Below are 23,031 nucleotides of genomic sequence, written 5' to 3' on the forward strand. Positions count from 1 at the left end.
ACATTTTTTATTTTTATTTTTTTTATTTTTATTTTTGGGGCCTCCGACTTACCGTATTTTTCGCTCCATAAGACGCACCTGACCATAAGACGCACCTAGGATTCAGAGGGGGAAAATTTAAAAAAAAAAAAATTGTGCTAAACCGGCTCTGCGTCTGGGCGTCTTATGGAGCAAATTAGGGGAGTGCATAGTTTTTTTTTTTCTCCCCATTTTGTTTTCGGGTCTGGGGAGGGCCATTTCGGTCCACTCCCCAGATCAGAAAATTTTTCTTTCTGTGGGAACCCCCAAAAACCCCCCCCCCCCCACCCCAACCCTTTAAATTAACAACCTCCACCCCCCTGCCCCCCCCAAGACCTGCCGAATTAATTTCCTGCAACCCCCCACCCTCCTGACCCCCCCAAGACCTGCCGAATTAATTTCCTGCAACCCCCCACCCTCCTGACCCCCCCAAGACCTGCCAAACGTCCCTGGTGGTCCAGCGGGGGTCCAGGAGCGGTCCGGGAACGATCTCCTGGGCGTGAGCCGTCGGCTGCCAGTAAACAAAATGGCGCCGACGGCCCTATGCCCTCACTATGTCACTGACACCGACTGCTATTGGTCGGTCTCAGTGACATAGTGAGGGCATAGGGCCGTCGGCGCCATTTTGTTTACTGGCAGCCGACCGCCCTATGCCCACACTATGTCACTGAGACCGACCAATAGCAGCGGTCGGTCTCAGTGACATAGTGAGGGCATAGGGCCGTCGGCGCCATTTTGTTTACTGGCAGCAGACGGCCCACGCCCAGGAGATCATTCCCGGACCCCCGCTGGACCACCAGGGACGTTTGGCAGGTCTTGGGGGGGTCAGGAGGGTGGGGGGTTGCAGGAAATTAATTTGTCAGGTCTTGGGGGGGGGGTTGTAGGAAATTAAGTCGGCAGGTCTTGGGGGAGTCGGGGGAGTCGGGGGGGGGGTGTTTGTTAGATTTTTGTTTGGTTTTTTTTTTATATTCGCTCCATAAGACGCACATACATTTTCCCCCCACCTTTGGGGGAAAAAAAGTGCGTCTTATGGAGCGAAAAATACGGTAATATCGCTATGATATTAAGTCGGAGGGTGTACATAAAAGCAGTTTTTTCTGTTTTTCTGTACGCTTCCCTGGTGCCGGCCGAAATTAGCGCCTGTTTTTGGGCAGGCGATAATTTTTGAAAGTAAAATGTGTGGCTTTGAGCGTCGAAATCCAGGCTAACAGTGCGCTCCACCGGACCGCACTTTACTGTATCGGCCCGTAACCGATTAAAAGACAGGAAACAGAGAGTAGGATTAAATAGATAATTTTCTCAGTGAAAAAGAGTATACAGTGGAGTGCCTCAAGGATCTGTACTAGGACCTGTGCTTTTCAATATATTTATAAATGATCTGGAAAGTAATACGATGAGTGAGGTAATTAATTTTGTATCATCTGCAAATTTGTTCCGAGTAGTTAAATCACTAGCGGATTGTGATAAATTGCAGGAGGACCTTGTGAGACTGGAAAATTGAAAAATTGAAAACTGGTCTCTCCAGTCCAAAACCATACAGTTGGTCACCCTCGGCATATGTTCTGAGAGTGTGTTGGACTGCTCATGTAGGATGCAGCGGGAAATGCTTTAAAAAAAATGAATACCAGGATTTGCTACAGAGGAAGTGATATTTGCTTTTTCACCATAAAAAGTGCAGCAAACGTTTTGTTTTTTTTTTAAGACAAAAGATGTCACCTTTTCCTCTCATGTCACATGGCAGAGTAAAATAGTACTGCTTGTTTTAGTTATATTTACTGATAGGAAAAGAATGACTATAATGGCCGCAATGAAAAGTAACTTTCCACAGATATTTCAGCCCTAATGAGGAATAAATATATTCAGGTTAGAGGGATCTGGGGAGCAAATAAAACTGACTTGTAGGCTGGTTCATGAGCAGAGCAGAGAATGTTAATGGAGTGTCTATAGTGGCTCCATGCATGCCCTGAAATTCTATTTTGGAGAATGCCAAACATTTTTTGAACATCTCATTGTTACCTTGCGATCTTTCTTCAAGAAGGTTGACAAAATAAAAAGACGACTGATTCCTGGGGTCAGGGAGCTGTGTGATTAATAACATACAGCAACATTGCAAGTCTACAAAAGCCAAGGCTAAGCCAGATCCTCACCAGAAACTGCTTTACATTTAATGGACAGCTGATAGCTAAAACCAGCTTGATCTGTGAACCCTAACAATCTAAAACACCGAATGAAAGGATACGCCAAAATAAAAAGTCAGTAAAAGTGTGCCTACAATTCCAGTTGAGTGACATTTAAAATCCCTTGGCTACACAGCAACACTTCTCCATTGAAGGGGGCAATAAAAGTAGGAATAACAAAATAGAGAAATATCACACACAAACACATAGGAAGAGCAGATGAGCCACCACACAAATAAGAACTTAGTTACATTCCAGAACATTTATCCTAGTGTTTACATGAGATAGAATAAAGGACTGATTAGCCACAGATCTCATACATCTGGGTATTGTATGTTATATTATTTTGTGTTGTAACTAATGATTGAATAAATGTATTTTCTGTGCTTGAATTTGTATAGTAAAATTGAATGTAGTGACAAAGGTGTGCTGTAGAACTAATGTAGCCAGGAAAAGAATCCCATAGCCATACATCTATTGAACTATGGGATGCACCTCTAATGAATCAAGTCCACCTTAATAATGGTTTATGGACCTTCTTCCAGGAAATTGTCCAAACCTTTTTAAAACCCAGCTGTACTAACAGCTTTCAGCACATCATCTGGCCATTAATTCCAGAGTTTAATTATGCATTGAGTAAAAAAATATTTTCTCCTATTTGTCTTAAATGTATCATCTAGTAACTTCGCTGAATGTCCTCTAGTTGTTGACTTTTTGAAAGAGTAAACAACCAATTAATGTTTACTTGTTCCACACCACTCTTTACTTTATAGACCTCTTCCTTCAGCTATTTCTTCTCCAAGCTTAGACTTGGGGAAGTCTGCTGTTTGTCCCTGGGATAAGAGCATGGAATCTATCAACCTTTTGGAATCCTGCCTGGTACTGGATTGGCCACTGTTGGAAACAGGAAACTGGGCTTGATGGACCTTTGGTCTGACCCAATATGGCAAATCTTAAGTTCTTAAGGTAGAATTATTAAAGTTAATTAAAATGAAACAAATTGAATTTGTAGGATTAAATTAAGAGACATTTAGCTTGATTAGTAGTTATTGTAGTGACATGGCTACATCACATATCATCTGAATAGCCCTACTTACAACACTTCTTATTTAGCAAAATCTGAATATACTTAGATAGTTGCCCTCCAGAACCCAAAAAGACTGTGGTGAATCGACCTCTAAGTACTGTTAAGAGAAAAGAGACACTAAGAAAACAAATTCTTGTTTAGCATGGTAAAGCAATCTGTTGCTCCCCTGTTTCAAACAGCAGGTATGCATAAAGTGTGTCATGCTATCCATCACTCTCAGCTGAACGCTTCTATATAGAAAAATGTACAATATATGCAAGTAAAAAAACAGAAAATGAGCACAGGATGTTACCAGCTGTAAAATTCAAGCCATTAATTATTTTTTAAGCAAAACATGCAGATTAGATTATAGCATTTATGTGCTTTTTATTGATGTAATAAATTATGTGTTTTATGATGTGTGAAGGGAGGAGTATTTTTTAGATATGTAAATACTGCTTTTCACACCCCTAGAGAGTGGGGGATATGGCTGGCAGTATGAGGGATTTTTGAATATGTTTTATTATATAATTTTGATATATTTTATTATGTTTATTGATGTGTTATGTTGACATGCTTTACTATTTTCACATGCAAACAGCTTTATGTCTCCTTGGGGAGGAAGGCAGCATAAAAGCCTAGAAATACAACATAGATAACACTAAAGCTAGCAATAGTTTTATTAATTAAACAAATGTCAATAAACATATCCTGCCCTATTTATCACTCACTTATTAAATGTATTTTATTTTGTACTCCATGACTTCCTCCTACTCCTTCTGGGCTTCCAAATCAAGACCAGCATTCCTCACTTGAGCCTTCGTTGACAGCTACACAAGAGTTTTTTTCCCTCTTTCCCCTTCCCCACCTTGTCCAGCCTTTGCAGTGCCAAGCCTCAGTTCGGGAAGCTCAGATCACAGTTCTCTCAGCATCCTGGCACAGGTACAATATTGAGCCAGCCAGCAGGAGTCACTCTTACTTATTATTTCCATAACTCTACAAGACATATACAACGCTGACCTATTTTAGAACAGGGTTCAGCAACCCATGGTAAGTGTGCCATCAGTGGCACACACGATGCGTTTTGGTGGCCAGGCAGCGGCAGCCTAGTGGCTGAAGAGTCCCAGCAGGTTGCTGTGGATCCCTTCCTGCAGTGGCCAAAGAAGAGGTCCAGAAGCAGCCCAGAAAAGAGGGGGAGGCCCAGAGTGAGAGCTAGAGTGTGAGGAGAGAGCATCTGTCTGTACACAAGACAAAGGGAGCGTGTGTAAGAATATGCATATGTATGTGTATGAGGGGAGAAAGGAGAGTTTGTGAGTGTGAGTGTGTGGCAGAGAGAGAATAAAGTCTGTAAGTCCCCTACCCCCACCCCACTAATCCATGACAAATTCAGGGTGACTGAAAATCAAATGTTATAAGGTATGGAGAGTGGGAGATTGTTTTTATCCTTATTAGTTTTACTTGTTGGGTGTTACTTTTTGGGTCTGCTGTTTTGAAATATTTTATTGCTGTTTGGTAAATTATTTAAACATTTCAAATTTTTCATTATTGGATATTACTATTATGATTGATATTTTATATTTCTTAATTTTATGGTTTGTTTTATGAGAAATGAGAAGTTTCTATTTTTCCATTGTTTCGTTGCATACAGTTTCTGGCTAGTTGCGGATTCCAGTTCATTTTTTGTCTGCACATTTGTATTTGTACTTTATAGTCTCTTCATTATATATTTGGTGAGGGTCTGTCTGTGTTCTGCATGTGTGACTGAGGTGAAGTATTCTGCTTGCTTGTAGTTTCTGTGTAGAGATCTATAGCAGCCTGACTTGCTCTGTTTTCCTAATAGGAGGTATATCTGATAATTTAACAGAGTTAACATCTCCAGCAGTCTCTCTTTCTAGTCTCAACCCTCTCTCCCTCTTCTTCCCAGGAACAACAGGTGCAGAGCAGAACAAGGGCATTTGCCCTTACCACTCACCATTGAAAAATAATATTCAAATTCTGGTGTCACCTAAGTAACACAACCACAGACTTCCTCTACTACCAGGAACATTGTGAAATAATGCAGAATCTTGCCAAAATGTACTCAGAACAAATAGCAAACCTGCTATACAATGTACACAACACACTAACTGCCAGACTCAGACAGTGACAACCATACTCCACCTATGAAAAGGGAACACTGCAAATATTACACCAGGCCCTAAAACACCCTTCTGTACTATGCCACTGTTGCTAACTAAACAATATTTATATGGGGTGAAAAACAGAATGCTAAGGCTTACTTTAACAAATCATTTTCATCCGCTGCACAGTATGGTGGGATAATTTCTTACACATGCCAGTCTTCTGCTTCTAACTGGATGCCAGCACTCGAGGACCACAGCTGCATGCGCCTGATTTAAATCTTAGCATACCACTTCAGAAAGATTGCTTACCCCTGGCTCTAGAACAATGGCTGATACTCCCAAGAAGCAGAAGCTAGCCTTAGAATCACAATGTAGATCTCTCACACAGAAGAACACATTGCAGCTGCAACAGGCCAGTCCCCTCAAGTACATATTTTTCATTAATAAACTGCCTAAGAGTATTTTAGAATTAAAACAAGCACAGACATGTTTATCATATACATTTTGATAAACCTAAAGATTTCATGTATGATCATGTTTGCTAGACCAACTTCAAAATACACTTGTAGTTATGGCACTAATACATATTCAGGCCGATTCTGTAAAGTGCGCTCAGCTGAGCGCACTGTTTTACCTGCGGTTGGACGCGCGTTTTCAACACACGTCCACTACCCCTTATACAGTAAGGGGTTTAGCACGTCAAAAACGCACATCCAACCCTCCCTTCCAAAACTAATAGCGCTCATCGCATGCAAATCCATGTTGATGAGGCTATTAGTTATGCACCCGGGATACTGAAGAAAAATGTGTGGCCTTGGGCAGGTGTTAATTTCCAAGCAGCCCGAAAAAGTGTACAAAAAAGCAGAAAATACTGCTTCTCTGTACACCCTCCGACTTAATATTCTAGTGATATTAAGTCGGAGGAACCAAAAATAAAAAAAAAAAAAAAAAGTGCCGTCCAGTCAGGTTAGGAAAACCGATGCTCAATTTTACTGGTGTCCATTTTCATAACCCATGGCTGTCAGCGGGTTCAGAAAACCTATGCTCGTTGACACCTCTCCTGGGTTTCCAATGTCAAGGAGGTGCTAGGGACGAGCTATTGTCCCTAGCGCCTCCTTTTCACCACGACCCCTCATTTAAATACAGGAGATGTGGCTGGGCGCGCATTGGGAGAGAGGGCGCTCAACACTGAGTGCCCATTTTCCTGTGAACCTTACTGAATCGGCCTGAATGAGGGTAATTTTCAAAGGTACTTCTAAGGGTAAGACTACTTTGAAAAATGGGGTAACTTATGTGCATATTTGCCTGCTAATTTATGTGATGTTACAAAATTACCCAATTAAGGATACCATTCCCTTAATACTTTCCCAGATATTTACGTAACTTCAGAAATGTTGCTTGATATTTCCATCTTTATTGGCTGTCTATCATTCCTCTTATAGAACCTGCAAAGAGCTAGCAATAGATTGCAAGAATGTAGTCCTCCACTTACTTTGACTGTAACAAGTGGCAAGTACTCCTCTGTCGGCAGGGCTTGCACTTATCTGCCAAATTTCACCCACATGATGGAGGAGAACATTTTTATTTATAATATTATTTTCATCATCAAAATCTATTATGTGAATCTGAAAAAAAAGAAAAAGTAATAGGCTTAAACTGTTGGCCAGATACATCTTCTTGCATTTTAGTTTTGCAATTTAACTCCAGCTTTAAGACAATATGAACGAGCATAACAATATAAGATCTTTTTGAGTAAGGCATTTCCTAAAATTTGACCATGGCTTTCTTTAGCTTCTTAAATGCTATTATTTCCATATAAGTGAAATTCATACCTGAAAATGAACTGAATACACAGGTCCAAGTGGCATAAGTAGCCTCTCTTACTCATGCTTGTCACACGGAGGATAGTAAATTGCTTCCAAGGACTCATTTCAACCTTTTCTATCAACGGAGAGGAACACCTCCACAAATAACTAGCAGCCGTACTTTCCATCAGAACAAGAGGCTGGCAGTTAAAAGAAGAGAAGATGTGCACACTATATAGAAAGGCAGCCATACCAAGACAGAAAGCTCTGAAAGTAGCAGATAATCAGAACCAAGAAAGCAGAACAATGGAAAAAAAAAAAAAAAAATCAGAGCACAAATTAAAAAGAAACTGTTAAACAGGAAGCATGGGAGCGCACAAGAAAGAAAGGTAAAGTGAGGCATGTAAAGATAATCCATATTAGTAGTTCTTAACCTTTCCAATTCAAGGACTTTGTAATAATTTGTACTGTGTTTAGCAGAAAAGCTTGTTTTAACATAAGTACTAAATGCTATTTACTAAGGCCCAAACATAGGTCAAAAAATAACAAAAATGCAACTAAAAGTAATGCATACAGGTGTTTGTCAAGTTTGGCAGATAGAATATAGAAACAGAAAATGACAGCACATAAGGACCATCTAGGCTGCCCAATTTCATTCCTGGTGAAATGCAATAGATCTCTGGCATTTCCCTCACTACTTCATAATTATCTATGAATTTTTTAATTTTTCCTCTTTGTTCTGCACACCAGTCCGGACAAATGGGTCACCACTAGGTGGAGGCAAAGAACTCCCTTCCTTTTCTGATGTTATCTTATATATTCTGGGATAGCAGGATACGCAGTCAGCAGTTCCTTACCTCCAGCTGTGGTGATGGCAACGCTGGGATAGCCTTTTGGTCTAGCCACAGCACCATGCACTTTTACCAAAGTTATGGTAATGGTGGCAGCAGTGTTAAGAAAGCAAGGGATTCTGGTCCATCCCTATTTGGATGACTGGCTGGTAAGGACCAAGCTGAGGCTGTCTCACCTTGAGAGTGAGGTCCCAAAAAACAAACCAGAAGGTGGTCTGTCAAAGCCAAAAGGCAAAGATAAAGCAAGTCAGACCAGTTGCCTTAGGTAGGGATTATTTACTCACATAATTATCTTGATAAAAGAGCCCAACTCTGGCCGAGTTTCGCACAAGGCTGCTTCAGGGGCTTTCGGGGAGATAATGTTATGTGTGATTTTCCAAGATATAATTATGGAAGATTGTGCTGAATGGAATCACAGCGGATTAAACTTCAACTGTAGGTTGTGTACATCAGTATTTCAGTTCAAATACTAAGATTGTGCAGATTAGCAATCTACTCCACCATTGTTAGCTGGAAAATCACATTATATATAACATTATCTCCCTGAAAGCCCCTGAAGCAGCCTTGTGCGAAACTCAGACAGAGTTGGGCTCTTCTATCAAGACAATTGTGTGAATAAATAATCTCTACCTAAGGCAACTGGTCTGTTTTGCTTTATCTTCACCTTGAGAGTGAGACATTAGGGTGGGTAGTGGACAAGACCAAGAGGTGTTTACAGCCTTCATAGTCCGAGATTTATCTGGGGGCAGGCTTTAATATGAAGGTAAGGAAGGCTTTCATGACTTGGAAGAGGATCTTGAAGCTGCAGGCCCAGAATCGGAAATTGGTAGCAGGCAGGAAACCCAAAACAAGGGCCTACTTGCAAGTGCTAGGATCAATGGCTGCTGCCACAGATCTGGTCCCCTGGGTAAGGGTACACATGCATCCTTTGAAAAAAGTGTTATTAGCATGGTAGTCCCTGCAGCATTATTTATAAGAAGAGTTTTGTTCTGCCAGTGGAGAGTAGGAAGAGCCTCTGGTGGTAGCTGAACAATGTCAATTTTAAGCAGGAGTAAAATTAAATCCGCCGAAAGGAATGATGTTAATGACAGACGGGAGGCCCATTGCAAAGGGGAAGTAGTGCAGGGCAAGTGGTCAGTAAGGGAAGCCTCCTAGATGATAAATCAGCTAAAGATAAGAGCGGTACTCAACAGCTTTCTCCCCAGGGTGAGGGGAAAAGCTGTCAGAGTACTACTGGACAGTGCTATAGTGGTAGCATACATGAACAGACAAGGAGGCACTTGGTTCCCACAGTTAGAAAAGGAGAAAAGGGAAACCTCATGAGATGGGCAGAAGTCCACCTAAAAGGACTGACAGCAAGTCATATATCAGGAATGGAAACAGGCAAGCGGACTACCTCAGTCGGCACACATTGAATCAAGGAGAGTGGGAGCTGTCCAAGAAGCCCTGTGTGAGCATGAGCATAGTAGATGCCCGAAAGTAGCCCCACTAGGACCTAATGGCGACCCATTAGAAAGCCAAGGGCAGACAATTTTTCACTAAAACCCAAGAAAAAGGTTCAGAGGGAATAGATGCACGGATTCAGCCATGGCCAACAAACTACTTTACGTATTCCCTCCTTGGCCAATGATTTCAAGGACGCTCCACAGAAAAATGTCCCATGACAGCTGGGTCATTCTGGTAGCGCTGGACTGGCCCAGACACCCATGGTAAGCAGACCTGGTAAGACTGAGCAAAGAAAGGCCCACAGGCAAGAAGTTGCCAGTGGCCTTTTCCAACAGGGTCAAACAGTGATGAAAGATCCAAGTTCTTATTACCTTACAGTTTGGCTATTGAAAGGAGAAAGCTGAGAAATAGAGGCTACTCAGATGCAGGAGTCTTGATCCTCTTGAGAATGAGAAAATGATCTTTGTCCTTGTCATATGGTAGGGTCTGGAAGTTGTTTGAGACTTGGTGCAAAGAAAGATGTTGGTGGGAAGAAAGGTGTTGCTCCATTTGAGCCACAGGTGTGATCAATTCTAGACTTCTTGCAGAAAGGCCTGGACAAGGGTTTGGCATTGAATTCGTTGAAAGTACCGGTAGCAGCATTAACTTGCTTTAGAGGCTAAGTGGAAGGGACATCGGTAGGTGCCCATCTGGATGTGTCTCATTTTCTCAGGGCAGTAAAATGTGTGTCCCCCAGTTCAGAAGGTAGTACCAGCATGAGACGTTAACTTGGTGCTGATGGCCTTAAAAAAAAACATAACAAAAACAAAACAAAACAAAACACCTTTTGAGTTCCTTTGAGAGAAACACTGATATAGGATTTGACATTGATGACAGTATTTCTGATGGCTCAGTCAGAAGGGTTTCAGAGCTCCAGGTATTGCCATGTACAGATCCTTACTTAACATTCTTTGAAGAGAGTCACAATCTGCACAGTCCTGGCCTTTCTGCCTAAGGTAATGTCAGAGTTCCATATCAACCAAGCAATATCTCTTCCAGCATTCAGAAGATCAGAGTGTATTAGAACGAATAAAAGTCTGCATCTCCTAGATTGTCTTGTTTTGGGACCAAAGAAAGGGCCAGGTGGCATCCAAAGAATCTATTGGACAATGAATCAAGGAAGTAATAACAGCGGCCTACTTTGGGGAAGGTCGACAAGTGCCACCCAAATCCCTCTGTCTCTTGGCAAACGAGAAGGGAGTAAAAGTGAATTAAGAAATGGGGAGGAAAGGTTTCTCTCTCACACCGCTTAAGTTCTGGGCATCAAATTAAAAAAAAAAGATGCAAATATAATGTAAAGTTCACCCTTTCTTCACAGTGAAAGAAGCAAGGGGGGTTACCAGAGAATGAAGAACAAAATAACTTATTCATGATCTGGATAAGTATATGAACTTATTTTTTATTTCTCAATCTCATAGATAAAAGTAGTGAATAAAGGAGAGTCAAAGTACAGTAATACAGGAAAAAGCAGACTAAGAAAACAGGCTACTGACTTTGCACCCTGCTTTCCAGAATATATAGGCTGATGCCAGAAATAGAAGGAAGACATTCTCTGCCACCACCTAGCAGTGAGTGTGTGTATTCCCATTTGTCTGGACTGGACTGTCAGAACTCAAGGAAAGAAAATTAACTGAGAAGTTTAAAATTTCACCCTTTAACAAACTTACATTCTGCAAATTCCTTAATATGTTCATAGCAAATTCCAATTATACACACATAAGATATTATATACAGATTAATTTATAAAATAATAAAAATAACACAAAAATAAGACAGACATTTTAAAATGCACTCACGTCTGCAATAGTAAACTGTCAGCTAGTAACAATTAAGCTAAACTTTCTGGAAATGCCTGTACAAATATGTTTTTACCTTTTTATGGAATTTTTAAAAATCTTTTCTCACAGTGCAACTCAGCAGGCAGAGTATTACAGATTACGGAAGGGGAAAATAGTGCAAACTAGTGCCTATACTGTTGAAATTATCATATATACACTATTTTCCTTTTCTGGGCTAAATTTGCTCAAAGGAATGCCACTTTCTAATGCAGATAAAAATATGAGTCATGAATTCCATGCATACTTTTAGCCACATTAATTAAATTCGACAATGAGATTCCGTTAAAACTTTTAGAACTCTTTTTAAAACATTTTTGTTTAAATTTGTTTATTTTTAATTGTTTCTTTTACTAATCTGATCTTTTTCATGTTTTAAAAATATAAGTTGTTCTCTCGTGAGACTCAGAGGAGGAGGAAAGCTTTCCTCCTACTGAAACCACAGGTGTTACTAATAGGTGGGAGTTTTTTCCTGAAATTTCCATGCAAATGCATGATTAAATATTTACAAAATTCCTATATTTTTTTTGACCCACCCCAGTTAACACAGTTTTTGGTGGGGAAGATCCCTGTTCCCCCTGAAGGGCCAAGTTTAGATATTTCTAGTCCATTGTAGAATGTAATAGACTCGCTGTTAAATTCTGTGCATTTTTCTTGTAAGATTGTAAAGTTTTTCTGTAGGTTGAGATTGAACTGCCCTCTGTATTGTGGACTTTAACTTAAAAAGAGGTTGAAAAGTAGGATTGTAAATGATTTTCATTTTATTTTCTTGCTTAAAATGTATTAACTTTTCAATCTCTGAAATATTTCTGTTCAAGATTGTTGAATTAAATTGTAAAATGGCATAAATAAATAAAATATATATATAATTTTTTGTGGTTTTTTTAAATTATTTGTTTCATGTTTGTACCTCTTTTATGTATGTATCTTTTGTAAATCGCCTAGACTTTCATTGTGATAGGTGATCCATAAATTTAATAAAATGTAAATGTAAGGGAAATTTTCAGTCAGGCCAATTTACCAGAGCAAATCACTATTTATCCACTTCAATGGCTTTTGAATTTGCCCACCCCACATGGGACCTCATTTTCTAAAGTATCGCAGGCCTGCGATACTTTAGGTAATGAGGGGCGGGGGTCGAAGCGGGGGGGCGGTCCTGCGCTAGCCGGCAGCGATCGCACCGCCGCGGTGCAATCGCTGCTGGTTTCACACCCAATAGCGCCACCATAGAAGGTGTAGCTATTGGGCGCGAACTAGGACGCGAAAAGGGCCTTACCTTTTCGTCGTCCGCAGCGTCTTCGCGGAGTTGGCCCCGGTGACGCCCCGACTCCTCCTCTTCCAGGGCCGACTCCGCCCCCATCTTGGTATCGCACGCGATAAGGGACTTTTCGCGCGAGAACCACTTGGAAAATGACCCCCATGGTGTAATAAAACTTATAATGTATTAGAAGATTCTGAGCAGAAGCTGCCTAAACACCAGCGTAAAGTGGATTTTTAATTTTATTTTTCCAGTGATATCAGAGCTTACAGAACAAGAGGCCACAGTGTGAGGGGGGTCTCTGACAGGGTTTGCTTTTTTTTCAGATCCATGCATCTCTAAGGCTGTTAACACATTCCAGAAATCAGGCTTCTTTAGTTTCTGGTGGAACTTCTTGCTTTTCTTGCTGAATATCTCCCTTTATTTATTTTTAAAAATCTTATATTCCACTACTTCCATAACAAACATCCAGTGTGGACAACACCATTAAATACTGAAACAATACACAAACCATGACAGCTATTGAGCGACACTGGCCTGGAAGAGTGCAGACTTATACCTGGGAAGTTAAGCAGGATCAGGCCTGGCTAGTACCTTGAAAGAAGACAACCAGGGAAGCAGAGGTGTTATATGCTTCAGAAGGCAATGGCAAATCTTTGCAGTATTCTGCCATGAAAAAGGCCATGATTGCCTAACACTCAACATGCAGATATGGATAAGAAAAATAAACAAGTTGCTATTCAGCTAAACTCAAATAGTTTTTTGTATTTCACCCTCTAAAAGCCAAAAAGATTTGAGCTGAACCAAATTTTTATTACATTTTATTCTTGTGTTTGGATATTTAGGTCTGATTGCTAAATGCATACATTTGAATATTTATTCTGATTTGACTTCTCAATTTTCCTTATGTACCTCAAAGAGCTTTCCAAATTAAAAATAATTGGAAATCAAATATAATATTAAATGGGAAAAAAAACCCTGAAAACCTACCCATATACCAGAAAAATCTAACAGTAAGTATTAGCCCATGTTCTTACTACTATAGGTTTGTTGAAACAAAATGCCATTAATTGTTTGCGGAATAACGGATAATTGTTTTCCAGCCAAAGATCCAGAGGAACACTGTTCCAGAGATGGGAAGCTGAATAGCTAAATTCCCTCACCTTGTAATTGCCAGTTTAGCAGAGCACAAACGGGCCGATACAGTACAGTGCGCTCCAATGGAGCGCACTGTACTGTATCAGCACTGTAATGCCGGCATTTGGAGCGCACTGTTAGCCAACATTTGGACGCGCGTTTTGGACACGCTAGCTTTACCCCTTATTCAGTAAGGGGTAATAGCGCGTCCAAAACGCGCGTCCAAACCCCCCCCCCCCCCCCAAACCTAATAGCGCCTGCATCATGCAAATGCATGTTGATGGCCCTATTAGGTATTCCCGCGCGATTCAGTAAGCAAAATGTGCAGCCAAGCCGCACATTTTGCTTTCAGAAACTAGCGCCTGGGGAGACATTTCAGCTGTGCTCCGTTCGGCCGGGACATCCACCTCCCCCCAAGCCCGGAAGCCAGAGGGAGGAGCCGAAGCACGCCTCAAAGGCGGTGCCTTTGCGGCGCACCGCCGCCACCGGCGGCCAAGCCGTGCGCACCTAAGGGGTGCACACGGCTTAGTCCGGCTTTGTCTGGATTTGCTGGATTGGTGAGTAGCTCTGCTGTCTCCGTATCCTGAGACTTTGGACTAAATTTTTGCACAAGTCTAAACGATCAGTTCCTCGTTGTGAAGTATGCCACCAAAAAGGAAGGGGAAGGTAAGGGTTTTCCCTCCAGAACCCTTGCCCCCCCTTCTCCAACTAGAAATTGACCGATTTATGACACAGCTTGAGAAAAAAGAGAGTCCCAGTGAACCCGTTGGAAGCTCCATAGAAGGAGAACTAGGAGCTCCCCTGGATGAGGCCTCTCTAAGTCCTGATGCACGTCCGCCTCCCGCTCAAAGTAGCGCAAATGGAGTGGCTGTTACAACATCTACCTCAGGGGAGGAACGAATCCTAACCTCGGAGGAAGCCATCTCTGCTTTGGAGTCAGAAGATGAGGAGGAAGCTGGTGCTTCGGCCATTCAACATCAAGGAACCCTTAACACTGAACTTCCAGAGGAAGCGAGGCCTAAGACAATTAGGCCAGAGTTGGTAACCTTAGGTGCTATATGGGACTTGGTTAATGGTTTAAGTGCTACTATAGATAGACTTGAAAAGAAAACTGATTCAGTTTCTTTAAATGTACAACAACAATTTCAGGATGTACAGAAACAAACAGGTGAAGTTGTTAACAGAATAGAACAGGTAGAAACTAATGTTAAATCGTTACAAAGTGTGAGTAATTGTTTGGTAAAAGACCAATTAGCTTGTTCTAGAAGACTAGAAGCTATTGAGAACAATATTAGACATTTAAATGTGCGAGTTACAAATTTCCCTAAAGTTGCAGGTGAAATTCCCTTCTTAACATTTAAGAGGTACTTAGTTGAGGTTCTGGGATTTTCTGGTGAAAATAAAGGGGTAGATTTTCAGACGAGCGCGAATAGCCTACTTTTGTTTGCGCTCCAGGCGCAAACAAAAGTACGGTGGATTTTAGTAGATACGCGCGTAGTCGCGCGTATCGGCTAAAATCCTGGATCGGCGCGCGCAAGGCTATCGATTTCGTATAGCCTGCGCGCGCCGAGCCGCGCAGCCTACCCCCGTTCCCTCCTAGGCCGCTCCGAAATCGGAGCGGCCTAGAAGGGAACTTTCCTTTGCCCTCCCCTCACCTTCCCCTCCCTTCCCCTACCTAACCCACCCGCCCGGCCCTGTCTAAACCCCCATCCTACCTTTGTCGGGGGATTTACGCCTCCCAGAGGGAGGCGTAAATCCCCGCGCGCCAGCGGGCCTCCTGCGCGCCGGGCCGCGACCTGGGGGCGGGTACGGAGGGCGCGGCCACGCCCCCGGGTCGTGGCCACGCCCCCATACCCGCCCCCAAAACGCTGCGACAACCGGGCCCGCCCCCGACACGCCCCCGACACGCCCCCCTCGGAGAACCCCGGGACTTACGCGAGTCCCGGGGCTCTGCGCGCGCCGGGAGGCCTATGTAAAATAGGCTTCCCGGCGCGCAGGGCCCTGCTCGCGTAAATCCGCCCGGGTTTGGGCGGATTTACGCGAGCAGGGCTCTGAAAATCCGCCCCAATATGTTATCTATTAATTCCTGCTTTTTCGTAAAAAAAAGAACAACAGTTACCCCAATAATTCCTGCAAATTTGACAAGTTTTTTGGAAGATTCCTCAGTGCAGATTTTAGATAGGGAAACTTTAATTGTTTCATTTGTTTCCACCTATGATATAAGCAAATTGATGAAAATGTACTTTCAAAAATTTCCTACTTTATATTATGGACAGGATGTAAAGATTTTTCCTGATTTAGCGCCAACTACTCGCAATAAGAGACGTGAGTTCTTAGAATTAAGATCTAGAGTTATATCATTAGGGTATTCCTTTTTGTTGAAGTACCCATGCCGTTGCAGTATCAAGAGAGGAACAGATTCTTTTTTGTTCACACAGATAGAACAATTACGTTTATTTTTAGAATCACGAGAACCTGCGACCTCCTCCCCTGTAGACACCTGAGACACAGGACATTAGAAATGAAAAATAGCTGATTGTGCTATTAGATAAATAATATAAGGAAAGTTTCAGTTTTTCTTTATTCTCCCTTAGATTCAGTCTTAAAGTCTCAGGTTTCTAAATAGATCCCTTAAGAATAAATGAAAATTTTGGAAATTTTTGAAAAAGGTTATTCTTAGTATTTCAATTGTATTTTGAAATAATTTGAATTTAGTTATTAGTATATTTGTTAGCTATAACAATTGAATGACTTGGATAACCTATGGTAAAAATTATTTCATTTCAAGTTAATTGAATGTGTATATTTCCATATTTGTAATGCTGAAAAATTATAAATAAATAATTTAAAATTAAAAAAAAAAAAAAAAAGAAATTAGCGCCTACCTTTGGGTAGGCGCTAGTTTCTGCCGGCACCGGGAAAGTGCACAGAAAAGCAGTAAAAACTGCTTTTCTGTGCACCCTCCGACTTAATATCATGGCGATATTAAGTCGGAGGTCCCGAAAGTTTAAAAAATTAAAAAAAAAAAAAATTTTAAATGGGCCCGCGGCTGTCGGGTCGAAAACCAGACGCTCAATTTTGCCGGCGTCCGGTTTCCAAGCCCGTGGCTGTCAGCAGGCTCGAGAACCGACGCCAGCAAAATTGAGCGTCGGCTGTCAAACTCGCTGACAGCCGCCGCTTCCGTCAAAAAGAGGTGCTAGGGACGCGCTAGTGTCCCTAGCACCTCTTTTTACCGCCGGGCCTAATTTAAATAAATTAAGATACTGTATCGGCCCGAAAGAGAGGGCAGTTAACAATGCTTATTAGGATAACCTGATTTCTACCTGGTGCATAAGGCAAATTATCCATAACACTGATTACCTATACAACATTCTTCTGTTAGGATTCATGGCTTGCGGGAAGGCCCCCCTGAGCTGCTGGACTTACCCCTGATGCCATGAACAGCTGTGCTTTGTGTTGCGGCAGCACCCCGCCAGTCTCCTCTTGTGCGGTGCAGGACGCCACCATGACTGTTGCTCTTCCAGTCTGTCTTAGAGGTGCACACGCCTAACCACACGCTAGTTAGAGAGCCTGCGGTAGGAAAAGGCTCACAGCGCTCACAATGACATTAGCACCTCAGCCCTAAATAAGGGCTCCCTGGACTTTCCCTCCTTACCTCAGCAACAGGTCTCCTGCCTAGCAGAGTGTGTTGCTACAGCATTCCTGTGTTTCCAGCCTGGTCTTCCAATCCAGCCTTGCCTTCCGGCCCAGCTTGTTTTTCTTGCTGTTTATTCCAGTATCTTCTGTGTGTCCATGTACACTCTTGGCTTGTTACACTGGGTCTTGACCTCTTGCTTGGACCTGACCATGATTCTCTGCCGCCTAGATCAGACTATTCTTGCCTGTTGCCTGCCCCAACCTTGGCTCTCTTCTAACCTTAAGCCTGCTGTCTACTTTCTCTCTGGTATGTCTCTGGACTCTAAGTACCACCTCTGCCCTAGGGACCTGCCTACGTCCTGCTGGCCACTAGAATCCAAGGGCTCAACCTGCAGAGGAGGCGGTTGGTAAAGGTGAAGCTCCAGAATGTCCTGCTATAGGGTGTGTTCGCCAGCTGCTGGCGTAAGCCTCAGGGATTTGCCCTCAAGGCTGGGCTGGACACCACCGCCCCTCATCCCTTACACTTCTTTGAATTTTGTAGAATTTATAACCTTTAGACCACTGTCCCTCATATTTATGAGACAAGCTTGGATTAAATATATCACAGAAATAGTAGAGAAATGTGTTTAGAATGGCCATTTGGACACACTGCTGAAGAGGGATAGAACAGTATGCAAGATTTGCTCTGGAGCAGATATCATCAGACAGGATGGTATTGTACAATAATCAGCTCCTGAAACAATCTTCCCAATACATATGGGTGTACAGTAACTGAACACAGAAAGCCCCGATTTGTAACCACTACACTGAACAGATGTGACTTGAAAGAAAGAGCAGACATAACTGTCTCTAATGTTGATCCAATTGAACACACAACCAGTTTTAATGATTTAGAAGCACCAGACACACTGGAAACTCATGTTTCCTGCCCAAGTCAATCACTGTTTGCTTTCTTACCAGGCAGGTGTAAGAATGAATGCACAAGCCTAGAAAAATGCAAATTGCTATTAGTAACTATCAATAGTTTTTTATTCAGACCCTCTTAACACCCGTGGTACTGGCAAAAGCAACTGAAGCATTATCACTGGCATTTCACCAAAGTCCTGGATGTAGTCCATTGGTATCAACCTCATTTATATGCGAACTGCACTGTGTAGCTGAAATATCAATACCAGTGCTGTGTTATTTTGGTACCAGAATAAAGGAAATAAAAATGAAAACGCTGCAGCCAGTGCCAAGTATGCCTGTGCATGCACAAAGCCAAAAATGAGCTTTCAATCCCTAAATTCTACACAAAAAGGACACAATGACCTTCAGAAAGTAGCAGTATCTCCCAGACACACCCCAACAGCTAAAAAAATGCCTCCCTTCCTACTAGGATACTGAAATTCTTTGCACAGTATTTTCAGCATTTCTATTTTTACAGTGCATTTTCTTTTCTGCTCAGATCTGACAGGGTATGGGACTGCTATGCTTCTATTCAGGATATCTGCACTGTCCCTGGTACTGCCTTGGGAGGATTTCCCCCCCCCCCCCCCCCCCCCCTGCCTGGAGGAGGTCAGGATATAGACGTCGTGATTCTCTGCCTACAACACAAGGAGAGACAGCAGTGTCTTGCCAGAGAAGGAGAGAGGACTATTTTTGGAGAAGAGTTTTGTTCCTGTTTGTTGGAAGGAATTTGTTCTACCAGTTCCTGTCCGTGAGAAGGAGAAAAGATTTTGGTTTTTGCTGTTTTGGGACTTTCTAACCCAGAGGTCCAGAGTAACATCAGAGAAAGAAATAGAAGATCCTAGTTCCCACTAGGAGCTCATCTTCTGTCTCTGCTTCGTGCCTGCCACCTGAAGAAACACTAACCCGTCTGTGCAAGTCTGAGACATGAAGTACATTTTTGGGAGTTTGTCAAGATCACTTGGAGAATTTTAGTTGCTAAGTGGACTGAAGATATTTGTTGTTTCAGTAAAGTCTTTTGTTGGAACACTCTACCAGCATGTCCAGTGTCTTTTGTGCCCCAAAGCAAGGACATCCCAATTGTAAGTACATGAGAGGAAAAGAGCCTGAGAGTCTGTTTTCCACCGTTTGCCAGAAAGGACCCCGGCACCTGGGTCTGTGGACTGGGAGAAAGAGTGTTTGTGGCGCTGGGACCACCGTGTACCCCTGTATTCAGGACACCCACAGTTACCCTTGAAGAGTTGGACAATAATCAAAAACCCCATTTATGTAGGTAAAACAGAATTATATCCGAGAAAATGACTTTTGATTATAGCTCTCTAAATAAGTAATACGGATAGTCTTACCATTTAATCTCAAGCCTTACATTTAACAGTTTACTTAGCTCCCTTAGATGAATCACAGCAGTCATACTATTTTATAGTCACCTTTTTATTTTTCAAATATCAGAAGCAAGAGCAACTACAGTAATGTCAAATTCCTCTATATGTGTGGTCAGAAAAAAATAGCCATGCATCCTTTATTTTCTACATCTGAACCATTCCCTTTAGCCAAGGAAATTCAAATGACTCTCTCTCTCTCTTGCTCAAATCTGCACTAAAACCACTTCCCACATATGACTAAGCAACGGTCTGAAACTAGAGGAAAATGACATAAGATGAAAGCCTGTGGGTGAGGGGAATACCCATGAAAGAATGAAATGCACTGAGCTCCTCGCCATCCCTCGCTGTAAGGAAGGGGTCTAACAGGCAGGCGGCGTACAGCAGACATGGCAGAATGCAGAAGAGCTGCTTTTGCTGTTTGAAAGGAGGGGCCTAGAGCAGTGGGTGGTGGTGGTGGCTAGTACATGGCCGAATTCGAAGCAATCTGAAGATGTAACTAGGTGGTACTGCACAGGTGCGCACTATGGAGTAGAGGAATGTGTGTGGGAAGGAGTGTATGTCAGACCCTCCTTAAAAGCCCGGGACCAGGCATGTAGCCTAGTCCATCTTAAGCCACAGACAGCAAGGGAGCTCCGCTCCGAGGGCTTTCTCCTGAGAAGCTAGACTCAGGAAGAACGAGGGAAGCCCCTGGGAAGAGAAGGCTAACACTGCTGAAATATGAGTTATATTGTCGTCTTCATTTTGTAACATGTGAAGGTAAGCAGAGCTGAATCTGTTTTGTTTTCCTGTCATTAATAAAGAAGTTTATGAGAGAATAGCCAGAGTCTGTTCTCTGGCTAGCCCAAGACCGCTCATGGTGCCACAGGATAATCATGGGATTAACTTACTGTAACAGTTAATTTTATTTCCTCCTTGCAGGAACTGGTTAGCATTATTCCCTCTGTGCTTCACTCTGCACTCATCCCCACCAGCATCATATCATGCCCAGCTCCATCCCCCAGATATTAGAAGCCTTCAGACAGGTAACTGTGACCTGCACCCTCTTATCACTTTTCCATAATACAGCCCAGAGGAGGAGGGGCTTATGCATGGGTAAGGGGCAGAGAGGAAAGATGCCCAAGCATTTCTCACAGAAAATGAAAGTGTGTAGCTTTCAGGGCAGAGAACTGAGAATACAGCAACATCCGTTAGAGACCTGACATGGAGCTTCTGATGTGATGGGTAGCTCTGAGTTGTAAGGAACAGGAGTGATCAAGAGGTTTGGGTGCTTCCGGTGTTTGTGAGAGATGGCAGTTCTGGGTGCGGTCATCATCATCATGGTGCTGTTTCTCCATCAGCCTCATGCTACCTCACAGCTGCCACCTGGTCTCTGGGCTCCGCTCTGACAATGCACCCTCCCATCTCCTGCTCAGAGCCTGTTAATGGTTAAATGTTAGAATTTCACTTGTTTAAATTGCTAATTTGTAGATTTTATATCCCTAGCTTCAAAGCCAATAGCTCACATACTGTAACTCAGAATGGAAAAATCCAAGTTGTGTACAGGTATCCATATTTAAAGTGGATTCTCAAGAATTATTTATGAAAGTAGTTTCTATTAGCTGTCAGTATAAATAAAAAAATATAAAAATAAAAAAAAGTATATCTGGAACACATGCAGCTTTATACTAGATTTTAAAAATGATAAAAGTTTCATACATCATCACACTCCCTTTTTTTTGGCTTTTCACCACACAGAAGGCATCTTTATAATTAGAAAAAAATAGTGAGCTGGGAGAGAGGTATTGGGGAGATAGAAGAGGAGAAGCAAGAAAAATGAGGTGAAGGATTTTAGACTTCCAGTGGCTGTGCTATTTAGTCTGTTTCTACCTTTTCAATAATTCTGTGACTCAACTAGAGCTCAGAATGGTGTGGGATGCGCTACAATGGGTTTTGTCAGAAAGAAAAGCAGCTTGACTGTTGTTATATATGCTGATTTAGCCATTGCATAGCTGTCATAAGTGAACAGATTACAAATCTATCAAAAGTAGAGAATATTTATTTAAAATCTCTTCTATTCCGCTGCTTCCTAATATGTGTCCAGCATGGATTACAATCATAAAGCCATCACAATGCAACACAAAACCATAGCAAATATAAAAAAGTAGACTAAAAGCACAACTAAACTGAAACCATTCTACCTCATCCAAATGCTTCTTCAAAGAACATTGTCTTGATACCTTTCCTAAATAACTTTAAATCTGCTGCTCACGAAGCCTGACTGGCAATTTATTCCACTCAATTTCTGCTACAGACAGAAAAACCCTTGACCTTGTTTGCACCCATTTGTACTTATTGACTGGAGGAATGGCCAGTCTGTTTCGGAGCATACCAATCAATAGAATTTCTTAAAGCACATGGGTAAGCACTCGTCAAAAGCTTTAAAACAATTGTCACTAGCCTGAACCTTACCCTTCATTTGACCAGAAGCCAATGGAGGTCTCTCAACACTGGAGTGACATGCTCTCGTCTTGAAAGACCAATTAGAAGTCGAGCGGCAGCATTCTGAGCCAGTTGTAGAACATGTGTTCACCTTTAAGGTAAACCTACATACAGGGCACCACAGTAATCCAAATGGCTCAAAACCAAAACCTGCACCCCGTACGAAAGAGATCTTGAGGTAAAAAGCTTTTTAGCAGCATAATCATCTTAAAGTTTATAAAATGCCACTTTTGTTACATGATAGATTTGCTGTTTCATCATCAACTATGAGACCAAAAGACTCCCAAGCTTTTTACTTCTGTTTGAATAGGAACAAACAAACCCATCTAGCAAAAGGGCTTCTACTTGATGCCTCTCATCAAAATCTTTTCCCACTCAAAGAATCTTTGTTTTTCTAATATTTAAAAACAAATAATGATCTGTCAACCACTCCTTTACTGGTTTAACTATATCTTGCAGTCTAGTTTCTGGCAGATCACCATTTGGGCCACATGATAAAAAGAATTGGATGTCATCGACATACATAAAATTTTACATTTAAGGACTGCAACAGGGCCTCCAAGGGGGAAAGGTATATACTGAACAATACTGACGAGAGGGATGATCCCTGTGGCTCTCCCCAATGAACAGTATGCCATGTAACATGCAGGGCACCTATCTGAACCCTCTGCATCCTATTTTGTCAAATAGGATTGAAACCAACCCAATACCCTGCCTCCAATACCATAAGTGGATAGGCAATCAATATCTCATGGTGTACAGTATCGAATGCCGAAGACAGATCACGTTGAATCAAAATGCCTGCATACCTCTGATCCAGACTATACAATAA

The 23,031-nt window shown here is 42.1% G+C and overlaps 1 protein-coding gene across 1 annotated transcript in view; it reads right to left on the reverse strand.

The window, feature by feature from the left end:
• Positions 1–23,031, reverse strand: part of EIPR1 (EARP complex and GARP complex interacting protein 1) — a 486,875-nt gene that overhangs the window by 350,251 nt on the left and 113,593 nt on the right. The window contains exon 3 of the mRNA XM_029595793.1: positions 6,877–7,009. Coding sequence (XP_029451653.1) covers positions 6,877–7,009 — 133 coding nt within the window. The remainder of the gene's footprint in view (positions 1–6,876; positions 7,010–23,031) is intronic.

This window comes from Rhinatrema bivittatum, chromosome 3, assembly GCF_901001135.1.
Source record: "Rhinatrema bivittatum chromosome 3, aRhiBiv1.1, whole genome shotgun sequence".
NCBI classification, from domain to species: Eukaryota; Metazoa; Chordata; class Amphibia; order Gymnophiona; family Rhinatrematidae; genus Rhinatrema; species Rhinatrema bivittatum.